Source organism: Bombina bombina, chromosome 6 (genome assembly GCF_027579735.1).
Source record: "Bombina bombina isolate aBomBom1 chromosome 6, aBomBom1.pri, whole genome shotgun sequence".
NCBI lineage: Eukaryota > Metazoa > Chordata > Amphibia > Anura > Bombinatoridae > Bombina > Bombina bombina.
In genome coordinates this window covers 153,370,324-153,398,028 of record NC_069504.1, presented here as the reverse complement: position 1 = coordinate 153,398,028, position 27,705 = coordinate 153,370,324, and the positions used below count along the sequence as shown (strand labels likewise).

At 38.9% G+C, this 27,705-nt stretch overlaps 1 protein-coding gene across 1 annotated transcript in view; it reads left to right on the top strand.

Annotated features, from left to right (window-relative positions):
• MAPK11 (mitogen-activated protein kinase 11) overlaps positions 1-27,705 on the top strand; it is a 128,181-nt gene that overhangs the window by 63,165 nt on the left and 37,311 nt on the right. The window contains exon 4 of the mRNA XM_053716643.1: positions 12,891-13,002. Coding sequence (XP_053572618.1) covers positions 12,891-13,002 — 112 coding nt within the window. The remainder of the gene's footprint in view (positions 1-12,890; positions 13,003-27,705) is intronic.

Sequence of the window (27,705 nt, the reverse complement as noted above, 5' to 3'; positions counted from 1 at the left end):
GCCCTGGCTTTTAGTCAGGTTTCAAATTTTTTCTTTCTATACACTACAGTCACCACGGCACCCTATAGTTTCTCCTTTTTCTCCTAACCGTCGGTCGAATGACTGGGGGGCGGAGCCAGAGGGGGGGCTATATGGGCAGCTTTTGCTGTGCGCTCTTTGCCATTTCCTGTTAGGGAAGAGAATATTCCCACAAGTAAGGATGAAGCCGTGGACCGGACACACCGTAGGAGAAAGAGAAATTTATCAGGTAAGCATAAATTCTGTTTTTTTCAGAGCTGGGCTGAGCTTGTTAGGCGGGATCAGTCTAATATACTTCAGGAAAGTTTTTCTTTGTGAAAAGTACTATGGGGCTAAAAGAGGCTGCTCTCAGGTGGTAAACCACAATAGAGCAAGCTATAAAGCCGTTTGCTTCTGAAAGAGCGCTTCTTTTTCTATATGTGCACTACTTGCTCAATGTGCTTAAAGGAATATGGCGGCACCTCACTGACAAGGCCCATGGGGTTGCCATGTTCCTTTTTCAGATAGGGATGGCCTGGTATTTCAGGGCTGCACTTACCTTGTTAGGTAGAATCAGACTGATATACTTCAGGAAAGTATATAAATCGCCATAGAACAAGCTATTGAGCTGTTTGTTCCTGAGAAGAGGGTGCTTCTCTTTCTGTATGTATTTGTAGTATTACAATATACTTTCAGTATTTATTTTGTCCCTGTTTAATGCATCATAGCTGGGAGATTGTGGATTTTCTAATTCTCTGAACTGGAAATGCACACTACAGTCTTCTCAAGGCATTGGCTACAAAACAATGCCCTATATACCAACGTAATGACCATAGCTAGTCTTTTCTTCTGCAGAAGCAAGCCTTGAGTGGCTACTCCAACTTTTCAAGTTAAAGCGGTTTACATTTTGAAAATTGAAGTGCAGGTTTAAGCACAACTCGTTCATGAAGACTGATTGCTAACTTGTTGCTACTTATTATAGAAAGGTACACAACTCCATCAGTATGGGAAAAAATTAAGACAAAAACATTTTGTTTTCTTTTTCCAAGAATATTTGAAAACACTATTTAAGCTGCTACAAATAAAAATACATTTACTTTGTGTTCCTTTAGATCATACAGTTTTTCCTTGTTTTATTTTTTTAGGCTACATATACCAGTAATTTTAAGTCATTTTCTAGTTTATTTAGCTTATCTAGATATGCAGCCTGCAGAACTTACACAATATTAAGGATGAGGCCTTTTTTTTTAACATTTATCACAGTAAATACATCACTAAATTATTCCTTGGGACTTTCTAAATTCTTTCTACATTCTATATTATGTCTAGCATTAATGGAAATCCTTTAGATCCAGATTACGTAAAATGGTGGTGTCTGACTCGCATTTTACTGTATGTTTAATTGGAAAAAAACTGATGTTCTACACTGCAATTCTGTTATCTATTTTCGGCTTCTGTTATTACTTTAATTTCGCATTTTCCGTTCAAAGTGTTTCCTCTGTTAAGTGCTTTGAGTGCTCAAATCTTTCTTTAGTGAATCATTAAAACTAACTCCATAAATGTTATTTTTTATTGTATTTTGATATTTCCTTCTGCATAGGGAAGTTTAGAACAACATTTAATAAAACATTTGTATGTTGAACTTTCATAATGTCAGGACAATTGCAAGGGAAAATATTGCCCTTGCAAAGTTGGTAACAGCTATCTATAGATAGAGATATATTGATAGATAACCTGAGTCCCTAAACAGCCACACAATGCAAGCTCTCAATCCAACAAACTGGGAACAAGTGAAGGGTACACAGGCTTATGTAATCACCCTAGACATATACAAAACACGGAAGGGGACTGCACTCTCAGACCGGACTGGGTACACATCCCATGACCCTGCAACGTGCACAATAGCACTGCCTGTGACTCTGGGGACAGTGCAGCTTCCTGAGAGTGCTATTGTGCACCCAGGGCTGTGTGTTATTCCATAGTGTAAACGTTTTCGGGGGAGTGACCCCGTCATCAGTCAAGTGGAGAAAAGTGTCTGATGACGGGGTCACTCCCTGAAAACGTTTACACTATGGAATAAACACTTTTCTTTCATGTAATTAGCAAGAGTCCATGAGCTAATGACGTATGGGATATACATTCCTACCAGGAGGGGCAAAGTTTCCCAAACCTCAAAATGCCTATAAATACACCCCTCACCACACCCACAATTCAATTCAGTTTTACAAACTTTGCCTCCGATGGAGGTGGTGAAGTAAGTTTGTGCTAGATTCTACGTTGATATGCGCTCCGCAGCAAGTTGGGGCCCGGTTTTCCTCTCAGCGTGCAGTGAATGTCAGAGGGATGTGAGGAGTAACACTTTTTGCACCCTGATTTAAGAGTGTATGGTGAGTGCTGGACTTTTGATAGATATATATATTTATAATATAATATATATATATATATATTCGATATGGAAACGGCACACTTCAATATAGCAACCACCTGGTGCACTGCCGTATAAACATACAAAAACCAATAGTGATGAATCCAAACGGATGGAATCTGTATCCAGAGAGACTTCACAAAGCAGGCACAGCAGGAATTTGATATCCGTTTAATATGATAGAAATAACCAAACGTTTCAGCCCTCACATGGGCTTTTTTCAATGGTATTCAAAAGCCAAGACGGACAGGATTCATCACTATTGGGATATATATATATATATATATATATATATATATATATATATATATATATATATATATATATATAGATAGAGCATGCAGTTTTAAGCAACTTTCTAATTTACTTCTATTTTTTCTTTGTTCTCTTGGTATCTTTATTTGAAAAAGCAGGATTGAAAGCTTTGGAGCAGGCCCATTTTAGGTTCAGCACGTGGGTTGCACTTGCTGATTGGATGGCTAAATGTAAGTGCTATCCAGGCAAGCACTATCCAGGGTGCTGAACCAAAAACAGGCCAGCTTCAAAGCTTTTATTCCTGCTTTTTCAAATAAAGATATCAAGAGAACAAATTTTTTTTTTTTATAATAGAAGTAAATTACAAAAGTTCTTAAAATTGTATGGCAGACAAAGGGAAAGTGCACTGTTAAATTGCTTTCCCCTTAATGTGTTTCCAACGACTTGTTATACCAGCTGCTGATTAAAAAAAATATGGGAAATTAATAATTTCTGTGTCTTTTTTTGTATGTAATGGCTAGTTTTTTTCTTAGAAACCAAAACCCATTAAAGTGAATGTAAAGTTTCATCAAGTAGGGGCACTTTCATTGATTTAAACTTTACATTGCACCATATTTGTAGAAATACTTACCTCTTCGTCTTGAAAGCCGCTCCAGTCGCTCTCCAGCCCGTCGCAAGCCTCTTCCTATGTCGGCAATGACAATTCCGGCCTCCTCCAATCACGGCTTCCCCCCCGGGGGAAGCATTGCCTAAAGCAACGCCGTGATTGGAGGAAGGGCGGAATCGTCATTTCCGACGTAGGAAGAGGCTTGCAACGGGAGGGGGAAGTGACATCAGTGATCCGGCTTTCAAGATGAAGAGGTAAGTATTTCTACAAATATGGTGCATTGTAAAGTTTCATCAATGAAAGTGCCCCTGTTTTTAATAGCATTTTTTAAAACTGGGCACTACTTGATGAAACTTGCAGTAATAAATCTAATTTCTTCTACAAGATACGAGTCCACGGATTTCATCCTTACTTGTAGGATATTAACCTCCTGCTAACAGGAAGTGGCAAAGAGCACCACAGCAGAGCTGTATATATAGCTCCTCCCTTCCCTCCACCCCCAGTCATTCTCTTTGCCTGTGTTAGTAATAGGAAGAGGTAAAGTGAGGTGTTAGTTTTAGATTCTTCAATCAAGAAGTTTTTTATTTTAAATGGTACCGGTGAGTACTATTTTCCTCAAGGAGATATGGAATGAAGAAGATTTCTACCCTGAAGTTGATGATCTTAGCAGATGCAACTAAGATCCATGTTGGTTCCCACAGAGTTTCTGAAAGTAGTGCAAGAGAAATCTTCAGTGTGGAGAACGGTGTCATGCTACAAGCAGCATTGAGGTATGCTCAGTCTTTTTTATTTCTGAGGAGACTTGGTATATCAGAACTGGCTGACATTTTTTCCCTGCAAGGGAAGGGGTAAGCAGTAGACCTGTACACTGAGGGTGTTACTGACAATCCTGTGTTTATACATATTGCTTTGACACTGTATTGGGCTGGATACTGGGAGAGGCAGCTTGACATTTTATAGTTTATTCAAAGTCAGTAGGGCTGCAGTTTTTATTAAAAGATTTTAAGGGGACCACATGGCTTATTTTTCAAACCGCTTCCCATGCGGTTAAACAGACTGTTAGGGCGACGTCCATGATGGGCGGGGCCTATTTCGCGCGCTCAGATGCGCAGTTTACTCTGACTGAGAAGGCAGCAGGCATTAGCTCCGGTAAGGCCTAAACTTGTGTTCTGTTCACCGGATCGTTGTTGAGTCATTTTGCAGTACCCTGGGGGCAGGTAGGCGCCACAGAGGTGCAGGGGTCATTTTTTCTGTTAAGATATATTTTTTGGTTAAAATGTCTCTTAGAGGGTAAATTCACCTTTTACTTATAGGGTGCAATAATTTTTGGGCCAATTGAATTATTATATTTAATTGTGTAGCGTTTTTTAAACATTTTAGGCAGTTTGAGAAAAAATTGTGCGCTTTTTATTTCTTAAAGGCGCAGTACACATTTTTCTAAAAGTTGTTTGAATCAATAAATGAGGTGATCTACGACTATTGTGGTTATTACTAGTCTGTTCAACATGTCTGACATTGAGGAAACTAATTGTTCTATGTGTTTAGAAGCCATTGTGGAACCCCCTCTTACTTTGTGTATCTCTTGTACTGAAAGGGCCTTACAATGTAAAAAGCATATTTTAGGTAAAGAAAGTGTGCCTAAGGATGATTCTCAGTCTGAAGAGAATCAGGATATGCCATCTAATTCTCCCCAAGTGTCACAACCTTTAACGCCCACACAAGTGACGCAAAGTAACTCAAGTGCATCTAATTCTTTTACTCTGCAGGATATGGCTGCAGTTATGTCAACTACCCTTACAGAGGCATTATCTAAGTTACCAGTGTTACAGGGTAAACGCAGTAGGTCAGGTATTAATGTGAATACTGAATCCTCTGATGCTTTGTTGGGTATTTCCGATGTACCCTCACAGGGCCTCGAAGTTGGGGGTCAGGGAATTGTTGTCTGAGGGAGAACTTTCAGACCCAGGAAGTATGTTACCTCAGACAGATTCGGACGTCATGTCCTTTAAATTTAAGCTTGAACACCTCCGCCTGTTACTTCGGGAGGCGACTCTGGATGATTGTTATCCTATTGTAATTCCACCAGAGAAATAGTGTAAAATGGACAAATATCTAGAGGTACCTACTTACACTGATGTTTTTCCGGTTCTTAAAAGAATTTCGGAAATTATAAAGAAGGAATGGGACAGACGGGGTATACCGTTCTCTCCTACTCCTAATTTCCAGAAAATTTATCCCATATTAGACACCATTCGGGACTCTTGGCAGTCGGTCCCTAAGGTGGAGGGAGCTATTTCTACCCTGGCTAAGCGTACAACTATACCTATTGAAGACAGTTGTGCTTTCAAAGACCCTATGGATAAGAAGTTAGAGGGTCTTCTAAAGAAATTATTTATTCATCAGGGTTTCCTTTTACAACCAACAGCTTGCATTGTTCCAGTTACTACTGCAGCAGCTTTTTGGTTTGATGCTCTAGAAGAGTCTCTGAAGGTTGAGACCCATTTAGAGGACATTTTAGATAGAATTAGGGCTCTCAAGCTAGCTAATTCTTTTATTACAGATGCGGCCTTTCAAATTGCTAAGTTGGCGGCGAAAAATGCAGGATTTGCCATTTTGGCGCGTAGAGCGTTATGGTTAAAATCGTGGTCTGCTGATGTGTCATCTAAATCAAAGCTCTTAGCTATTCCTTTCAAGGGGAAGACCCTATTTGGGCCTTAATTGAATGAAATAATTTCTGACATTACTGGAGGTAAAGGTCACGCCCTACCTCAGGATAAGTCTGTTAAGATGAGGGGTAAACAAAATAATTTTCGTTCCTTTCGAAATTTTAAAGGAGTACCCTCTGCTTCCTCTTCTTCCGCAAAGCAGGAAGGAAATTTTTACTCAGGCCAAGTCCGTCTGGAGACCTAACCAGGCTTGGAACAAGGGTAAGCAACCCAAGAAGTCCTGAATGTGTGGAAAGGTGATAACTAAGCGCCAACTATATAACGCAACAGACCTCCAGCTCTAATAAATTGGCACCTAGTTGCCAAGGGTGGATTCAATTTTAAGATTGGATATCAGAGCGCCAAACAACGTAGGCAGGGTCTATGGGCAGATAGTCAAATACCAAAGGTAACAATAGGTTGAAATAATATTTAATACATAAGATAAAAAAGTTGGTACATTTAAAATTATACAACAATTAATCATGGATCCATGTTACACTTTAAAATATATATTGAAACACTTGGAACAATTTAAAAATGCTTGTAGAACAATTAATAACAACAACAAAAATCTAACAAATAATGTCTGTCGCATAAAACTTAAATTCTAATATGTGAATGCTAGGAGTTCTTATGCTTACTCTATTTATAAAAACAATGGGTTACAATGCACAGGTGGATAGATTCCAGGTTGTTTGAAACCGGTGGGTGTGAAATGTAAGTGGCTCCGATTTGGGGTTTAACACACAGGCAAAACCCCAAATCGGAGCCACTTACATTTCACACCCACCGGTTTCAAGCAACCTAGAATCTATCCACCTGTGCATTGTAACCCATTGTTTTTATAAATAGAGTGTGCATAAGCGCTCCTAGCATTCACATATTAGAATTTAAGTTTTATGCGACAGACATTATTTTAGATTTTTTCTTTGTTATTAATTGTTCTACAAGCATTTTTAAATTGTTCCAAGTGTTTCAATATATATTTTAAAGTGTAACATGGATCCATGATTAATTGTTGTATAATTTTAAATGTACCAACTTTTTTATCTTATGTATTAAATCATATTATTTCAACCTATTGTTACCTTTGGTATTTGACTATCTGCCCATAGACCCTGCCTACGTTGTTGTTTGGCGCTCTGATATCCAATCTTAAAATTCAACCCAAGAAGTCCGTTGCTGCTACAAAGACAGTATGAAGGGACGGCCCCCGATCCGAGTCCGGATCTAGTAGGGGGCAGACTTTCTTTCTTTACCCAGGCTTGGGTAAGAGATGTTCAGGACCCCTGGGCACTGGAAATCGTGACCAACGGGTATCAACTGGAATTCAAAAATGTTCTCCCAAGAGGGAGATTTCTTCTTTCTCAATTGTCTGTAAACCAGATAAAAAGAGAGACGTTCTTACGTTGTGTAAGAGACCTCTCTACAATGGGAGTAATTTGTCCCGTTCCAAGATTAGAACAGGGACAGGGATTTTACTCAAATCTTTTCGTAGTTCCCAAAAAAGAGGGAACGATCAGACCTATTTTAGACCTCAAGAGTATAAACAAGTTTCTCAGAGTTCCATCCTTCAAGATGGAGACCATCCGAACAATTTTACCAATTATCCAGGAGGGTCAATATATGACTACCGTGGACTTGAAGGATGCATACCTTCATATTCCTATCCACAAGGATCATCATCCGTTCCTAAGGTTTGCCTTCCTGGACAAACATTTTCAGTTCGTGGCTCTTCCCTTCGGGTTGGCCACAGCACCCAGGATCTTCACAAAGGTTCTAGGGTCCCTTCTGGCGGTTCTCAGGCCGCGGGGCATAGCAGTGGCGCCTTATCTGGACGATATTTTGATTCAGGCGTCAACTTATCATCTGACTAAATCTCATACAGACACAGTGTTGTCTTTTCTGAGAACTCACTGATGGAGGGTGAACCTAGAAAAGAATTCACTAGTTCCACGAACAAGGGTTCCCTTCTTGGACCTGAAAATATAGACCTGAAAATATTTCTGACGGAGGTTAGAAAGTCAAAGATTCTAAATACTCGCCAAGCCCTTCAGTCCAATCCTCGGCCATCAGGGGCTCAGTGTATGGAGGTAATTGGATTAATGGTAGCGGCAATGGACATCATTCCGTTTGCTCGTTTTCATCTCAGACTACTGCAGCTGTGCATACTCGGACAGTGGAATGGGGACTATGAAAATTTATCTCCTCTGATAAATCTGGATCAAGAGACCAGAGACTCTCTTCTTTGGTGGTTGTCACCGGATCATCTGTCCCAGGGGACGTGTTTCCGCAGACCCTCATGGGTGATAGTGACGACGGACACCAGCCTTCTGGGCTGGGGTGCAGTCTGGAATTCCCTGAAGGCTCAGGGTGTATGGACTCAGGTAGAATCTCTACTTCCAATCAATATTCTGGAATTGAGAGCAATATTCAATGCGCTTCAGACATGGCCTCAGTTGGCTTCGGCCAAATTCATCAGATTCCATTCGGACAACATCACGACTGTGGCTTATATCAATCATCAGGGGGGAACGAGGAGTTCCTTACTGATGACAGAAGTATCCAAGATAATCCGATGGGCGGAGGCCCACTCTTGTTATCTGTCAGCAATCTACATCCCAGGAGTAGGCAACTGGGAAGCGGATTTCTTAAGCCGGCAGGCTTTTCATCCGGAGGAGTGGGAACTCCATCCGGAGGTATTTGCCTCACTGATTCTCCGATGGGGCAGACCGGAATTGGATCTGATAGCATCTCGACAGAATACCAAGCTTCCAAGATACGGATCCAGGTCGAGGGATCCTCAGGCCGAACTGATAGATGCCTTGGCAGTGCCTTTGACGTACAGCCTAGCTTATGTGTTTCCACCGTTTCCCCTCCTTCCCTGCGTGATTGCTCGGATCAAACAGGAGAGAGCTTCAGTAATTCTGATCGTGCCTGCGTGGACACGCAGGACCTGGTATGCGGATCTAGTGGACATGTCCTCTCTGCCACCGTGGAAACTTCCATTGAGACAGGACCTTCTCATTCAAGGTCCGTTCCAACATCCAAATCTAAATTCTCTGCAGCTGACTGCTTGGAGATTGAACGCTTGATTTTATCTAAGCGGGGATTCTCCGATTCGGTCATCGATACTTTGATTCAGGCACGTAAGCCTGTCACTAGAAAGATCTATCATAAGATATGGCGTAAATATCTTTTTTGGTGTGAATCCAAGAGCTACTCATGAAGTAAACTTAGGATTCCCAGGATTCTGTCCTTTCTCCAATAAGGATTGGAGAAGGGGTTATCAGCGAGTTCCTTAAAGGGACAGATTTCTGCTTTGTCAATTTTGTTACACAAATGTTTGGCAGATGTTCAGGCTTTTTGTCAGGCTCTATCCAGAATTAAGCCTGTCTTTAGACCAATTGCTCCACCCTGGAGTTTGAATTTAGTTCTTAATGTTCTACAAGGGGTTCCGGTTGAACCCATGCATTCCATAGATATTAAATTGTTATCTTGGAAAGTTGTGTTTTTGGTTGCTATTTCTTCTGCTCGTAGAGTTTCTGAGCTTTCAGCGTTACAATGTGATTTGCCTTATCTTATCTTTCATTCTGCTAAGGTGGTTTTATGTACCAAACCTGGATTCCTTCCTAAGGTTGTTTCAAATAAGAATATTAATCGGGAAATTGTTGTTCCTTCCTTGTGTCCTAATCCTTCTTCTAAGACGTGGTCCGTGCCTTGAGGTTTTACATGCAAGCGACTAAGGATTTCCGTCATTCATCTTCATTATTCATTGTTTTTTCTGGAAAGCGTAGGGGTCAGAAAGCTACGGCTACCTTTCTTTCTTGCTGGCTTAAGAGTATGATCCGCCTGGCATATGAGACTGCATATGAGGCTGCTGGACAGCAGCCTCCTGAAAGAATTACGGCTCATTCTACTAGGGCTGTGGCTTCCACATGGGCTTTTAAAAACGATGCTTCTGTTGAACAGATTTGCAAGGCTGCGACTTGGTCGTCTCTTCATACTTTTTCCAAATTTTCCAAATTTGATACCTTTGCTTCTGAGGCTGGTTTTGGGAGAAAGGTTCTTCAAGCAGTGGTGCCTTCCGTTTAGGTCTCTGTCTTGTCCCTCCCGTTTCATCCGTGTCCTGTAGCTTTGGTATTGTATCCCACAAGTAAGGATGAAATCCGTGGACTCGTAGTATCTTGTAGAAGAAAAGTAAATTTATGCTTACCTGATAAATTAAATTCTTCTACGATACGACGAGTCCACGGCCCTCGCTGTCATTTTTCAGACAGATTTAGATTATATTTTTTATAAACTTCAGTCACCTCTGCACCTTTGGCTTTTCCTTTCTCTTCCTAACTTCGGTTGATTGACTGGAGGTGGAGGGCAGGGAGGAGCTATATATATATATATATACAGCTCTGCTGTGGTGCTCTTTGCCACTTCCTGTTTACCCACAAGTAAGGATGAAATCCGTGGACTCGTCGTATCGTAGAAGAAATTAATTTATCAGGTAAGCATAAATTTACTTTTTAAAATCACATTCTTGTATTCTGGTGTTAGCTGTCTGAGGTATGGCCAACATACTGCATTTAACAGCAAATTATCAGCATTCTGCCTTTAGTAGCCATGTTAAATACAATATGTAGGCCAGACTCCAGCCTCAGTACCACATCCATATCTACAAGCACACTGGCACACAATCAGTGTGGACAGATGCTTATACTATTAATGCTATTTGCTGGATTATTACAAAGCCAGTTTGTTTAGCTAAGTTTTATTTTCTCTTTCACTAAAATGAAAAATAATATATAAATTACTTACTTTATATGACGAACTGCAGCTTCCTCCTTTTAGTTAAAGGGCCATAATACCCAAATGTTTAAACACTTGAAAGTGATGCAGCATAGCTGTAAAAAGCTGATTAGAAAATATCTCCTGAACATCTCTATGTAAAAAAGAAAGATATTTTACCTCAAAAGTTCCTCAGTAGCCACCTCCCATTGTAAAGGATTTCTAAGCAGCATATTAGTATGTCTGTCCTGGGACATCTGAAAGGATGAGCTTCGTGCACTCTCATATTATTTCACCAATCAGGTAAAGGAAGCTTACTATGAAATCTCATGAGAGTTAAGTCAAATCTCATGAGATCACAGTAAGAGTTCATGACCGCAGCACTGCTGATGCTGATTGGCTGCTGTTCATTTCTTCATTTTTTTTACCTGCAGCTGGGAGCAGCTGAGTATAACTTTTTACACAGAACTTACTCTGCTGAGCTGAGGAGATTGCGAGGTAAAATATCTTCCTTTTTTACATAGAGATGCTCAGGTGATATTTTCCTGTCAGCTTTTTACAGTTATACTGCATTAGTTTCAAGTGATTTAGCATATGAGTATTATGTCCCTTTAATGAAATATCGGACTGGAGGGGTGCCTAGCAACATAGGCAGTCCCTCATGACGTGATTCTGGCCTTGATATAGACATCAACAATCTTGTGATTTCAATTTTCCAGCAAGTGTTTACATTGCTCCAATCTAAGAACTTGCCCCCTAGGGTATAAAAGGATGCTAGAGTTGCACATCCCAGCAAACTATTCTCTTTAATAAACAGACTGCTTTACTCATAAAATAGCCAGACACTGATTGGTGCCTACACATCATTCCTTTATTTGCCTGTCAATATAGCTTTCTAATTGGTGACTAAGATCAGGTAAGGGCGGGGTTGTAAAATTGTCTTATAGCATACTTTTATTTCCCTTTTAATTGTTAGTTTTTCATATACATTGTAGAATATTTTTAATTAAAGCGATTGTAATGTTTAATGAATAAGTGCATGGTATCTAAAAAAAAAAAAAGACGCTTATTTTTTAAAATACTTACCTTTTGCGTTATGGTAAACATAACTCCGATCTTCCGCCCGCATGTCTTGCTCACTTTAGCAGATCGATGACGAATCTGGCTTCCTCCAATCATTGTGTGTCCCCTTTGACGTCCAGCTCGTGGGGCACGCAACGATTGGAGGAAGCCAGGTCGCCATAGATATGCTAATGAAAGCAGCAGCTGCGGGAGGAGGATCGGCGTCTTTACCTTAACGCAAAGGCAAGGTTTTTTAAAAATAAGCGTCTTTGTAAAGTTTAAGGAATGAAAGTGCCCCTGTTTTTAAGATTATTTTTAGACACCGGGCACTTATTCATTACATTTTACAATCCCTTTTTAATTTTTAAATCCATTTTAATCATTAATGTATCAACTTCACCCATCTTATCCTATTGTTTAGTATTTTTTTTTATTTAAAGATATCTGCACTTTTGCATACATTGTTTATAGTAACTCCTCATATGATGTTAGCCTATTGCTATTATCCTCCACTCTCCTGTCACAATATTATTATTAATGCAGTTGTTAGGGGTAAATGTATTATCTCTGCAAGCAAACAGGTTCATAAGTAGCGAACCTGTCTGCTTGCAATCCCTACTTGCAATGTTTCGTCTCAGTGCGCAATTTAACATTGCACAAGAAGATTCTTGTGCAATGCCGCCCCCTGCTCCAGCGCAACCAATTGCGTTATAGCAGGACATGTCAATCACCCCAAATGTGTCAGGGCGATTAATCTAGACACCTCTGTGGTGGCAGAGAAGTAAAAATAAGCAGTTTTTGCTTCTAAATAGCTGCTCCACATAGCTGAAAAAGTTACGAAGGCGGCTTAATAAATTTACACCCTAATGTAATCTATTTTCTTACCTTTTTTTTTTAAATGGTGTGATTGATGTGATGTGTGCAGCCTGCCAATTATATTTAAGAATTAAAAAAATAGAACTGATGCAAGAAAATTTTTAAAACTGATTTGAAAACTATTGATTTACTTTATTAAGCAGCTGTCTAATTATTTAATTCATATTTAATTTTGCAGATATTTGGTGACTAACCTAATGGGAGCTGATCTCAATAACATAGTGAAGTGCCAAAAGCTAACGGACGACCACATTCAATTTCTTATATACCAGTTACTAAGGGGCCTCAAGGTAACTTTTATTTCGGGCCAGGATATAGAGTATCTACATATAACCATACAAAATATTATGTATAACTTTAGAACTTTAATCAGAAATCTTGTAGACGCAAAACAGTTTACTTCATTATAGCAATGTAGATTTAAATAAAACGAAACCATCAAGGTAACAGAGCTATACCATAGGCATTAGAGAGGTAATGTTTAGGTTAACACTGCCCATGTGCCAAGCTATTGATTGTGTAATCAAACAGATTATACGTGTTTTTTTTTTTGTTTTTTTGTTTTTTTTTAATTATCATCATTATTTTAGTTTTTTTTTAATACTACTACAAAAGAAAAGGCCCCAGTTCAGTATTTTCCTTTTCATAGCAAGCACCCTTCATTTCACAGCTTTTTGTTCTTTGGACATAGAAAATCAGAACTCCAATAAGAAGTGACACAAGTTTATGGAATCTCATGTCTAGCGTTTTTAATTTAGTATCCCATTTAGGAGACGGGTTCAAGGAAAGTCTCTTTCAAGTTTGAGATCCTTGTGTCCAAGTGTTATTGAAAATGAGTTTGTCAGATCCCCGAGTCAGAGAGGTTTCCTTTCTCTGCTTCTTTAGAATCTAGTAGCGCTTTTTTTGCACTTTTTTTAGGACCTCTTGCATCTTTGAATAATTATTTTGGTTGTATGATACAAACAGGAAAAACATTTTATTGTAACCTCCTCATTTTTCCAACTTAAGAAGATCGGTTTCATCCAGTTTTAGACCTGAAACTAATGAGCATGTTTAAAAAAGTTCCTAATTTTAAGATCTAATCGCCCTTGCTCTGAGAGTAGAACAGTTCAGTTCATCTCCCCTATGGGTCTGAAGAATATTTATATCTTCATCCATCTGGATTATTTCTCCTCAGAATCGCTGTACATGTTACTGTTTGCCACCACACCATATGCGCCTGACAGTTCAATTTATATAAGAGTTCTCCAATTCTAGAGTTTTTTATTTCTGGCAATTCATAGATACTGAACTGTTTACTCTCAGATAAAAAGATCTATAACAATGTGCATGAACTCGGGGATCTTAAAAGTTAACATGGTTTTGATGGTAGCAGTTCCAGAAGTGGTTTTCTCCTTTGCAACTAAACATTTTAACCCAGTAGCATTTCAACCCCAAATCCATTTAAGGGAAAATCTGTCTTATCGTGTGAGTGTATCTGTCTGTTGGTAGTTGTTGGAATGCAAATACTCTCAAGGGTTGTTTTCGCCTGTGTTGCTGCACTGTGACACAGCATAAATCAGTTGGGTTAATGCAGGTTGGAATCCTCTTTCCATTTCAAGAAAAAAATGTTACTCATACAAAATCTGGAAACCGGATCTTTTTATATAACTCTGAAAATCTGGGTAGCTTTTGTTGTCTAAACCTTGCATAATGATTTAATCTGATCACATGATGGCAGTTGTATATATTAACCTTAAAGAGACAGTAAACACTTTGAGATGGTAATATAAAATAATTCATATGTGTGTATATATATATATATGTGTATGTATGTGTATATATATATATATATATATATATATATATATATATATATATATATATATATATATATATATATACTCTGCAACATACTTCCATTATTTATTTTGTCACCTTTTCCTGAAATTCCATTCTGAAATTGTGAGCTTTTCAGTTCCTGTTAGAAATGGAAGTGCAAAACATTATTATATTCCACACAGCCATTGGCTGCACACTCTATTGAACTATTTATAACTGTCCCTAATTGGCCACAGCAGAGAAAGTAACCTAAGTTGCAACATGGCAGCTCCCATTGTTTTATAAATGCTAAAAAATGTACACTTATTTTGTCAATATTTAAACAACTAATGAAACTTTAAAAAAATACATCTACACGTAATTCTCATATTAATCTTTTCTTTGAATGCATCATCAGACATCCCAACCTGAAAGAACTCATTTCAGGGAGGTGCCCCCCCACAACCGTCCCCCCCCCCCTGTCTCAATTCAGAATTCCTCAGTGCTCTGATTATGAAATAGTTGAAAATGTTATCACAAAAAGTATGTGGGGGAAAAAAAACACCCATCTAAAGACAAGATAAACATTGTATGTATAAATATCTATGTAACCATTTTATAGCAATAAAGTATGGGAGTCTGGCACAATATACAGTATGGGAGTCTGGCACAATATACAGTATGGGAGTCTGGCACAATATACAGTATGGGAGTCTGGCACAATATACAGTATGGGAGTCTGGCACAATATACAGCACGGGAGTCTGGCACAATATACAGCACGGGAGTCTGGCACAATATACAGCACGGGAGTCTGGCACAATATACAGCACGGGAGTCTGGCACAATATACAGCACGGGAGTCTGCACATCTCACCTGTATCAGGTCTGCTATATCTTGCACCGCACTAGAGTTCAGGAAGGGGGATAAAGCCTAGAGATAAACGCAGTAACTATTTACATTGAGCTATAACGGAACAGTGACACCTACAGGTAGAGATGAAAAGTACAGACACAAATTTGATTTTCTCTGGCACTGCTCTTTCCTGGATCTTGTGTATAATTTGATGGTGTCAGGGAGCCACTATTTCAATGCGGGAGACTCCCGGAACTTCCGGGAGAGTTGGGATGTCTGCATCATTCTGTTTATCTTTTTTTTTTTTTTTTTTTTTTAGTGTCCCTTTAAGGGGAACTCATAGCATGCTTGCTATGAAAGAGGGTGGATCCCTATGCAGTCCTAGACATTTTTCTAGTCTTCAGATTTTGAAATGGTGTTTTTATCCTTCAGAAGATTTCCTTGAAGTGAGAATCTACAAACTTATGTTTTCAAAAGAAGCAAGTTTTGTTACATTGCCCCTTTAAAGTCCTTACTCCTAATCAAAATAAACTCATGGCTACAATATGCACATCCGTCAGAATGACCATAGCTCGGTATTGGAAACGCAAAATACCACGTTTCTCCCTTGTAACTCAGAAAAATAATCATTTATATCTATCTGCAGACAAACTAGGCCAGAAAGAACAGGTTCTCAATGTCAGGGAATCCTGGATTATGTATATAGAAATACCCCAAAGGGGGCAGAGTCTTGATGGCCTATTGCAGACCAGGTCTCTTTATATGTTTGGTTTTAGATTATAATAATATAGAGTTGGTTTCATTGTAAACTCTTTATAAGCATGGATATAAGATGGAGAATTATTTATCTCTTTGCCTAAAAGACAGAGATTTTATTCTTCACTGGGAACTCTTATTGAATCGTCACACTGTTATTATTTTTGTGCATGTAAAATGAAAAACCCAATAAAATTATTTAAAAAAAAAAAAATAATAAAAAGCACGGAGATAAGAGGCGGCCTGAGGGGCTTAGAAACAGGCACATTTCAAGGTTATAAAGTATATTAATTTAACGATGTTTGTTATGCAAAGCTTGGGGAATGATTAGTAAAAGTGTTAAATATCTTTTTTAACCATTTAAAATAAAAATCAAATAGACTGTCCCTTTTAAGCATTACAAGTAGCAATATCCGTAAAATTAATCCTAGAAGCAATAAGAAAATATCACCTTGGATTTAATGGCATATTTTTAAAGTCTTCTGAATCTGTTCCACCAGATCCTGAGTCACAGAATGTAATTAATGCTGTGTCTCTGCTCTGTTTACAAGCGCCTTCCATATGTGTCTAATTAAAAGCGCTAATTTGCAACCATCTCCCTATTGCTGTCACATTTCAAAGACGTGTTGACAACTGAGTGTTTATATGCAGCTCTGTGAAAAGTGTTTGCTTCCTGTCTCGCAATTCTCGATTGCTGCATATTGTGTTTGCACAGAAAGGTATCGGATCTTCACGTAAAGCCTAATACTAAGATAAAAAATAATGATGCAAGATTTTTATATTTATTAAAGTTATACTGTACCCAGTTATCCACAGGGGAAAAAATGGTTTAGTCTAGTGTTCCCTCTAAGGCCAGATTTTGGGAGCATCCCTATATTGAAACTGTTAATAATAAGGTAACCATACCTTGCTGTCTGCATTGTGTAGTGCAGTGGTGGCTAACTTTGGCAGTGGCACCCCTGATGTTTCAGAACTACATTTCCCATGATGCTCAGCTAGACTGCAGAATGCCTAAGCATTGTGGAAAATGTAGTTTCAAAACATCTGTTGCCAGGTTAGCCATCATTGGTGTAGTTTGCTAACTGCAAGGTGTGGTTCACTAATTCAGTGTTTTTCAACCAGTGTGCCATGAGAGATCCTCAGGTGTGCCGCGGCAGACTGACAACAGTGTGGGGGTGTCCCTCTTTCAAATTTTGAAATATTGGGAGGTATGTGACAGGCTCATCAGGCATCATTTACAACCATGACATTGACATTTATTCACAGACAATCATTGTGATTGTTTGTGAATGAATGTCAATATGTCATGTATAGTTTTTAGGAGGCATGGCATGACAGCACAGTACAGTGTGTGTGTGTGTGTATATATATATATATATCCTGTATTAGGCTACAATGTGTGATTTTGTAAAATTTTGGGATGGTGGTGTGCCACAGGATTTTTTAATGTAAAAAAGTGTGCCACAGGATTTTTTAATGTAAAAAGTGTGCCACGGCAAAAAAAAGGTTGCAAATCACTGCACTAATTAACTGTTTAACTACTGGGCTGCTAATAAAATCTGGCCTTATAGGGTACACTGGTTAAGTCCGATTTTTCACAACAGTGAGTGCAACTAAACTCATTCTGTGGTTATTGGCTAGTTCCACTAATTCTATAGTGTTCATCTCAGTTAATGCAACAATATCTCAATGGGTTTTAGGCCTGGACTAGATAATAAAACCCCCCCATTAAACTGTTAGTTTATTAGCCATTAGAATGTACATTTTCTTTTGTGCTTTGATCCAGCTTGCTTTCTGCTTTATACAGCTGTGTTTTGTTATATGGATGGATGGCCTTGCAATCTATTTTAGAATTCACTGATATAAATAAGAATTTCTGATAGTTATGGTGATTGCAATTTGTTCAGTATCTGATACTGTAAAGCATTCCTAAACCATGATACTGCCACCACCATGCATGTCTGTTGAGTGTTAAAGGGATAGTGTACACATTAGTCATCTTAAATTCTTACTTTAGATTATGCTGCAAATATCCTCCTGCACTCTTTCTATATCATGTAGCAGTAGCCATAAAAAGTTATTTTAAAATGAAAATGGTTTTTGGTCACTTTGAAATGTCTGCCAAGCTCCACCCACTGATGACATCACGATCTGGGCGGCATTTATGCACTCTGCCGAATAGTATTGACAGTCTGTTGAATCCAATCAGTGAGCCTTTTGTAACTAGTGAAGCCTTTAATGTAGCTCAGATCATGATGTATTCAGTGGACAGTGTTTGGCAGCCATTTCAGTTACCAAAAACAATATTCATTTTAAAATAACTTTTTTACTGTTACTGCTGCATGATATAGAAAGGGTGCAGGAGGATATTTGCAGCTAGAGATAGAGAATGCAATATTAAGCAACCTTCTAATTTACTCCTATTAATTTTTTCTTCACTCTCTTTATATCTTTATTTGCAAAACAGGAATGTAAGCTTAGGACCTGGCCCATTTTTCGTTCAGCACCCTGGGTAGTGCTTGCTGATGCTTACATTCCTGCTTTTCAAATAAAGATATCAAGAAAACGAAGACATTTTGATAATAGAGCATGCAATTTTAAGCAACTTTCTGGTTTACTCCTATTATCAATTTTTCTTTGTTCTCTTGGTATCTTTATTTGAAAAAACAGGAATATAAGCTTAGGAGCTGGAACATTTGGGTTCAGCAGAGAATGAAGAAAAATTTATAATAGGAGTAAGTTAGAAAGTTGCTTAAAATTGTGTGCTCTATCTGAATCATGAAAGAAATTGGGTTTCATATCCCTTCAATCTAAAGTAAGACTTTTAGATGTCTAAGGTGTAGAATGTCCCTTTAAAGGGACAATGTACTGTAAATTTTTCTCCCCTTTTATTGTGTTCCCAGCAATACATTTTACCTTCTAGGAGTGTATTACATAGTTTCCAGATAGATACTTTCAAATGACAAAATAATGATAGATACCTGATTTTTTTGCCTGCTGAAATCCCCATCTAAATTTAACATTTTGACATGGCAGTAATAGGTACAAAAAAAACAACAACCTAGAACCACCTGAATAAAGAACACTCTCTCAGTAGGAGTGGGAGAAGGAGGTACTTAAATATTGTAGTTCTTTTTAAAGGGACAGTCTAATTGAAGTTAAACTTTAATGACTTTCAGACAGGGCATGCAATTTTAAACAACCTTTCAAATTTGCTTTGTTCACTTGGTATTCTTTGTTGAAAGGGAAAACCTAGGTAGGTTCATATGCTAATTTCTAATCCCTTGAAATTTTTCACAGCTAGAGAGCGCTAGTTCATGTGTGCCATATAAATAACATTGCTTGTTTGAGTATATAACACAACATGCAAATACAGTATCAGTCATTCATAATAGCTAGTTCTATGGCTAGTTGCCAACCAAGAAGCAGCCTCTTTTTGCTCAACATGGGCACACAGCAACGGGTCCACATCTGGATTACCGCATCACACTTAGGGAGACTTCCCTAAGTGTCATAATTTGCATAAATAAAAAGAGAGAAGCGCTCAACCTGGAAACGAACAATAGCATAATAGCTTACTCTATGGCTAGTTACCAACCAAGAAGCAGCCTCTTTTTGCTCAACATATGCCTTTCACAGAGTAGAACTTTCCTGAAGCATATCAGTCTGATCCGGACTTAACAGTACAGTCTAGCCCCGAAATACCAGGCTATCCCTCTCTGAACAAGAGAAACAGCAAAACCCCAAATGTACGTTTCAGCCTATTGTGGGCCTCATCAGTGAGGTGCAGCCATATCCCTCTAGGCACACTGAGCAACGGGTCCATGTCTGGATTCCCGCATCACACTTAAATAATAAAAAGAGAGAATCGCTCAACCTGGAAACGAACAGGGATTGCCTGGTATTTCGGAGCTGGACTGTACTGTGAAGTCAGGATCAGACTGGTATGCTTCAGGAAAGTTCTTGTCTGTGAAAGGCACATGTTGAGCAAAAAGAGGCTGCTTCTTGGGTGGTAACCATAGAACAAGCTATTATGCTTTTGTTCGTTCCCAGGTTTAGCGCTTCTCTCTTTTTTATTTATGCAAATTATGACACTTGGGGAAGTCTCCCTAAGTGTGATGCGAGAATCCAGATGTGGACCCGTTGCTCAGTGTGCCTAAAGGGATGTGACCGCCTCACTGGCGAGGCCCACAATAGGTCGAAATGTACGTCTGGGGTTTTGCTGTTTCTCTCGTTCAGAGAGGGATTACCTGGTATTTCGGGGCTAGACTGTACTGTGAAGTCAGGATCAGACTAATATGCTTCAGGATTAGTTCTTCTCTGTGAAAGGCACATGTTAAGCAAAAAGAGGCTGCTTCTTGGGTGGTAACTAGCCATAGAACAAGCTATTATGCTATTGTTCATTCCCAGGTTGAGCGCTTCTCTCTCTTTATTTATGCAAATTAATGTTTCCCCGTCTATATAATTGATAGATTCATATTCTGCAAATGTCAAATACTGGATTTTGTGTGTGCAGAATTATTTCAAGTGTGCATGCATTTCCTTCACTCTGGAATAATCAAATACCATTTTATGAAGGTACTCTAGGTACCACCTAGAGAAAATTGTCACCTTATATCCGGTGTTCTGTCAGATTATCAAACCTGTGCACAGAGGTGTAGTTTGTATATGTAAGGCATGATGGGTAATGCAGTTTAATTTCAAAGGACTACGGTACCTTTATATAAAGAAAAGTACAAAACAGTACATTCTGTGTTATTTTCCATTTTGGTGTTTTTGTTTAACAGAGGTCAAAAACAGCATTTCTTATTATACTACCAACTGATTTGTATTAGACTCCATTATATATTTCAAAGTACTGTTTTGTATTTTTATTTTTCTCAATAAAGCTCGTTTAAAAATATCAGCATCTAATTCTTTAAAGTTCGGTTTATTTATTTATCAAAAATAATTTTAATGCGACTTGTTATAACTGTATATTACAGCAATATAAATAAATGTTCTTTGAAATTAAACTACATTACCCATCATGCCTTACATATACAAGCTACACCTTTGTGCGCGCATGCACTTTAAAAGTGTCCAACAATCTGACAGGTAGATTGTAATTTCTGATGTGCTGGGATTGGAATGCAAAGACACAGTTGAGCGCATGTGCTGTGATTATTTGCGGTCAGACAGCTGACGGGCCGCCACGTCCGTTAGATGATCAGACAAGTTTGATAACGTGACAGAACACACAAGATAATTTTATTTAGGGAATAGATAGGTTATCTCTATATAATTGACCAATTGAGTTTGTTTTGGAAAAATCTTCCTCAGCTAGAAGAGCAACATAATCTATTCCTTTCTAAATCACCATGCTGTATATTTCCTTTAAAGGGACAGTATACTATAAAATTGTTTTTCCCTTAATGTGTTTCCAATTACTTTTTTTACCAGTTGCAGAGTATAAAATGTATGAGTCTTGCTTTTTTAAGGCTTATTTGTGTATATGAATTAGCAGATTTTGTGTTTTGAAGCCACAACCTAATAAAATGGGTTGAGCTTGTAGGTGTAATCAGATCTCATTATTTTATCACATTGTGTAAATATACCTGCTTCTTTATCTTATATCTGTCCGTAAACCAATTACCAATACTTGGAGAGAACAATAGAAAATTAATATTTTATAACCCACTGGGAGTGTAATTTATTTTACTGGCTGTGTTAACACAGCTTGAGGCCAAAAACTTTCAGGATGGGTGGGGATACCACAGGCTAAATAATCTATTTCAAATGCCATTATAAGGGTAATAGAAGTACTTGTAAACAATTTAATCCACTCCAGCAGGTAAAGTGGATCATTGGGAACAAATTAAAAGGGGAGAATATTTTTGAGTAAACTGTCTCTTTAATTTAGAACTATATTTAATTATTGACTAAGTTTTTTTTTTTTTAATTTTTTATTGAGGTTAAAATAAAAGGCATACCAGAAGTTTACGATAATGACATTCAAGTTAGTTACAGTATCCATGAAGCTTTAGGAAACAGATTAAGGTGCAACACATATATAACATGCCTGACAAAGTAAACCTTCCAAGAAAAACTCAGGAGGCCACTCTTGGACCTCAAACCAACTGATAATATTACTATAGAAAGGTATCTTAAAAAACAGGAGACCACTTGTGGGTCTGATATGAAAAAAACTTTTTTTTTTTTTTTTTTTTTTTAAATATTTTTATTGAGGTTCTTTTTTAAGCATACAAATAGTAAATGTTTATACATATTATAAAGGAAAATAAATTGTTACAGTGTAAATTGCCAAAAGAAATCACACAGGTACATCATATAGTAAAATGACAAAGTACACATTAAATGCAGTTATTAAGCACTGTTCAAACAGTACACCCACCATGAGATTTATGCGGCCACTCTTGGGCCACAAACATAGTATCAACAGAATGTAAGGTGGGTAAACAGTGATGTGACAGGGCCACTCATGGACCCCAAATGAAGAACCTCTTTTTAACTTTTTAGAACTATGGTTGGTAAAATGCGTAATAAAGCTATAATAATTAGGGAAGACATAAGGTAGTTTGGCCGTTTGACCCTCACTCCTGCATAGCAATTAAAAAAAAATAGGAAATAACATAAGACTCCCTAATCTGAAATAAAAAGTTTGTTCAAGAGCTGTCCTAATAAAACATAAAGTATGACTAAAGAGCAAACGTAGACATTTGTGGGATGAGGAGAGTAAGCTACATACAATAAGTCCTCTAAAGGTATATAGAGGACCCTTATTGTGGCCATACTGTGGGAGATAAGGTGCTCTTAAACCTACTGGGGGGGAAACAGTTCAAATCATGCACAAAGACTTCAAAATGTAAGCTTTAGCCTAAAACAGGGAACTAAGCACGTTAGCAGGCAGCAACACGGGGGTAATTCCAGCTAAAATAAGAGGAGCATTGTAGTAGAAAGTAGGCTACAGCATCAAGGTATGTAGGAATAGGTTCCCAGGTATGATTTCCCTAAGCTGACTAGTAAAAATTCTGTACAGGTTACTTAGGTACACCAATTTATAAATCAAAGACCTCTGCCTTAATGGCAAAACACATACATATTCCAAGTTCAAATATTTTTTACAGTCTATACTGCTGCTAGGACAACAACATATATATACCAAAGGGTACAGAGCTTAAAAAGGTTGTAAATCTTAAACAAACAGAAATGGTCCCTTTAATTGGAAAATAGCATGCTTGGCATTGATATAAGAGTATATTGGGGATAATGATGTTTAAGCAGGACCAGCCTGCGTAAGACTCCATGTCAGTACACTTGTGGGTATCATATAGCACTGCCAAGCAATAATAATACGTGTTAACATATGCATGTACCATGTTACATTAATACATTGTTAATTCTCTTATCCAGGGAGCATCTATACAGGGTTTATAGGAAAAACCTAAAGGCAATGTACAATAACACACCTAATGTACTACAACATTACAATTCTAGCTATAATGTTAGGTGTCCAAATAATATGTGGCTCATATGAAAGTATGTAGGTATTAGACAATGTGCCTACTATGGGTAGAGAATCAATAAGTGCTATCTCAGCAGTGTGTGCGCCATACACTAAGGGCCAAGATGGTGCTTTTCAATAACCTTATAAGTGCCCTTAATCTGTATATGACTAAGCCCAGCAAAGCTCATCCTCTACTACCATAATTGAAGTGCCTAAGTCCCACTATAGAGGCAAGAAAGTCCTTTAAGATGATACGTGTAGGCTTAACTGTTCTGCTAGGTTACCGCTGATAATGTTAGACACTGGAATCCATAGTCCCCCAGAATAGGCCCTAGGGCCCAGATGTACTGGACAGATACGCCACCTGGGTCCCACACACGGTGCAGCAGGGGAATGCAAAGAGGCAGGTGAGTCTCCCACCAGGCTTGTTGTGGCCGAATGATACCACAAAAGAGCAGACAAAGTGTTGTTAGGACTTGGAAAGACAGTTCAACGTGGGTCCCTTGGTCTCTGCTGTTACGGACTTTATTCTGGCTGACAAACTTTGCAGAGCTGCGCCCCTCATCTCCGCTGTTCAGCGATATTTTAAAACTGAAATCCTCCCGGTTAGTAGTGTAGCTCTGGGGTGATCTGTTAGTGTACTGTAAGGCGATCCCCTCCTCTGTCTCCCTCGCCGGTCCAGGCTGCGCCGCCATTTTTGTAAGTCCGGATCTTTGATCTCCCTCTGATGCATGGGAGGTAGGAAGTGGACGCTGGGGCCCCAAAGCGATGCCACTCCTGTCCTCTCTCTCGCAGCTTGTAGGTTGTATGGGTGATCGGCTCAAGCAGGTTCCATTACTGCTGGTCGCTGTATACAGGCTAACCGCCAAGGCAGCATGGTGGGAGGCAAGTAAGCTACGCAGCTCGTCCAAGAAGTTGAAGGGAATCTCCATGTTAAATATAACGTAGTAAAGATTAGTCAGGAGTGAGGGGGATAACACTTTTAAATTTTGTCTTGGCAAGGTAGGTATGTGCAGTATCTTGCGGGATGTCACTGCATCTTAACGACAGGGCTAGCTAGTAACCTGCCGGGGGGTAAAGATGGTAGGCCGCAACCTTTGCTATACTCCGGTGTGCTAAATATTGCCACAAATCCCGAAAGAGTTTGATGCTGGTGAAGAACATGCTAAGCTATGAAGCTTCGTTCATAGTGTGAAGTCAATGGGATAGTTTAGAGTAAGTTTTGTATACATTTGTGACAGGAGGTAGAGGAGCTGTAAATTTTGCGACCTGTTATGGCCGCCACCCGGAAGTTCCCCCCTGAAAAAAAAAACTTTTTCGCTTAATATAGAAAGCTACAGAATAAAACAAAATTAGGCATAACTAATATTCTGGAGTAGTGTACAAGTCTAACTGAAAATTGGGGTCTATGAAAATGCAAGTGTACATAATATATCTTACATATAGTTTGGGCACCCGCCAATTATCCTTAAGGACTAGGTGTTTCAGATTTCTGCTATATATGTATAAACATAAATAGAAAAATGAAAGCTCTATAAACAAAAAAAATCAACAGCTGCTAGTTGGAAACTTAATATAAATATTAACTAAGTGGCTATATGGTCATCTTGGAAGTTTTATTAGGCGTGGTCGGTAGAGTAGGAGCTCCTCATCCATTAGTGTGTGAGAGAAATACTAATGTATAGGAGTGGAATCAGGTAGTATATTAATTAAACAAAGGCCCTCAACCGTAGAGGCTGTAAACCTTGTGGATCAAAGCGGTAGGCATGGTCCTATGGTCTGTAGGAAATATGTACAGACCTGTTTCACCGTTGAGAGTTGTTACACAGTTATATATAGAGTTCTTCAAGCTATATCCCATGAAATGTAGAGTTTTTACTGTGTTACTTTTGGATGCTTGTTCTCAGCCTGTTAGAATGTTATCCCTGACCCTCCAGTGCTTAATGAAATTAAGAAGGGGGTTAAGGGGAAGAGCAATAAAGCTACTTGAACTGCTCTAAATATTGTCTATGATAAGGGAGAAACACAATAAAGCTGTTGGGACTGCTCTAAGTATTGTCTATTACCCTGTCAACCGGGAATCCACGTCTTGTGTAGATATAGGTAGGACTGGTGGGGTATGATATTGAGGGAAATATCAGATGCGTCAGCTTGCATATATCTTAAAGTGAAGGTCAATTTTCAGCAATGAGTGCCCGTTTTTTAAAAACACTTTTAAAAACAGGGGCACTTTCATTGATGAAAATTTACATTGCACCGGATTTGTAGAAATACATACCTTTTTTACTTCTGCAAAGTCGGATCGATGATCCCCCGCCTTCTTCTTCCTGCTGTACAACCACAGCAATGACGAAACCGGCTTCCTCCAATCACAGCCGGGTATCACGAGATGGACGCTCTGGGGTGCAAGCCATGATTGGAGGAAGACTGTTTTGTCATTTCTGACGTCAGTACAGAGGAACTGAGGCTGAGATCGGTGATCCGGTTTTGCAGAAGTAAAAAGTGAAGTATTTCTTCAAATCCAGTGCAATGTAAATTTTCATCAATGAAATAGCTTATAGTGGGAAAGAGGCCCACAATATCACTCAACATAAATCTGGCAGCTAACATTAGTAGTAGTATACATAAATATCCCTAGTTACTCAATAACTAAAAGGATGTTCTAGACTCCAGTCCAAAAACCAGCATAGTAAATAACTTCAGAGTAAAGATTACCAGTAGCATCATACATTTATTCGGTCCGCTAAGGGCGCATACCATATCTCAAGGTTAGCAAAAATGATAGTAGTGTGCTCTTATCTTAACAGGTGGTGGTAGTATATACCCCAGATAGGCCATGTAAGTACGTATTAAGGCCCAAACAGAATGCTGGGCACCTCATGAGAGGTTATTGTCAATGGAAAATACTATAGTTAAAACAGATCTCTCGGATAATGCACAATAGCTACTGGGATTCTTATACCCAGGTAAACATACTAAGCCCCACATAGGGTTTACTGAAATCTGTGAGATGATGTATAATGACACATTTTGGTAAATATAAATAGTTGTAACTTGTCCATATGGGCAAGCACCAGAATATGGCAAGTAAGGTAAGAGGTAAGCTCAGCCTGTAATGGGGGTCACATTCAAGAGATATAAATATAGGAAGGGAAAAACATCAAAGTCAAATAGCCTTATAGCAGTCCACATGTTGCAAACATAGTTACCCTACTCCAGCTTTGTCAGGCAAAGACCGGCATCTCGCACTAGTGAAAGAGTTCAGTCCAGTGAACTAGAGGAGGTATAGCAGAAAAATGCGATATTGTCAATGTCCCTCACACCTCCATATGATGTCCCAGGGATATTAAGTCAGTGTACCGGCGGTAATAGGTACATTCTCTTAGTGTTCGCTACGGAGATGAGATTCAAAGTCCTCCCTACCGATGGCTGCACTGTGCCCTCAAAGTTTAGTCTCTTCATTCCAGCTGAGCTCTGCAGCACCTGGAATCTGGTAGGCCTCGTTGGTGGCTGTGGCGGGGCGGTAGCCCCCCGATGGTCTGAGCCAAGTAGTATTGCGGGTATTGCACCGGTAGATCCCACTTCAAACATCGGAGCTCAATACTGCAGACTCTCCATTCGTAGGTACATTAGCTCCACTGCCGTCTCCTAACACCATCGCGGAGAGCTTCTCATTCTCACCTCGGAGCGTGCAACTAGTGTCCAGGACCTTACTAACAATCAGGGAGGCAAGTGGCTGGTGCCGGGGCCCCAAAGCACCTATACCCCTAAAATCTCTATGTGCATATATAGGTTCTTAGTCCAGTGGCCTGGGGTAGAAAGCTGAATGTAAAGTCTCAGTGAATGCCTTTTGATAGGTTTCTAGCAGATCGCTGATTGCTTGTAAAAGTAAATCTGTCATCTTCCCAACACTTTAGATAGATGCTGATGGTGGGTGTATATAGTAGAAAAAAAGTGCTCTAATAACACTTGATAACGACAGAGATCTGAAGACACTCTGCTGGGGGGTTGAATAGGAGGCCACAACCTCAAGTAGTCTCTGGCGTATTGTAGTTGTGAATAAACTTATACATT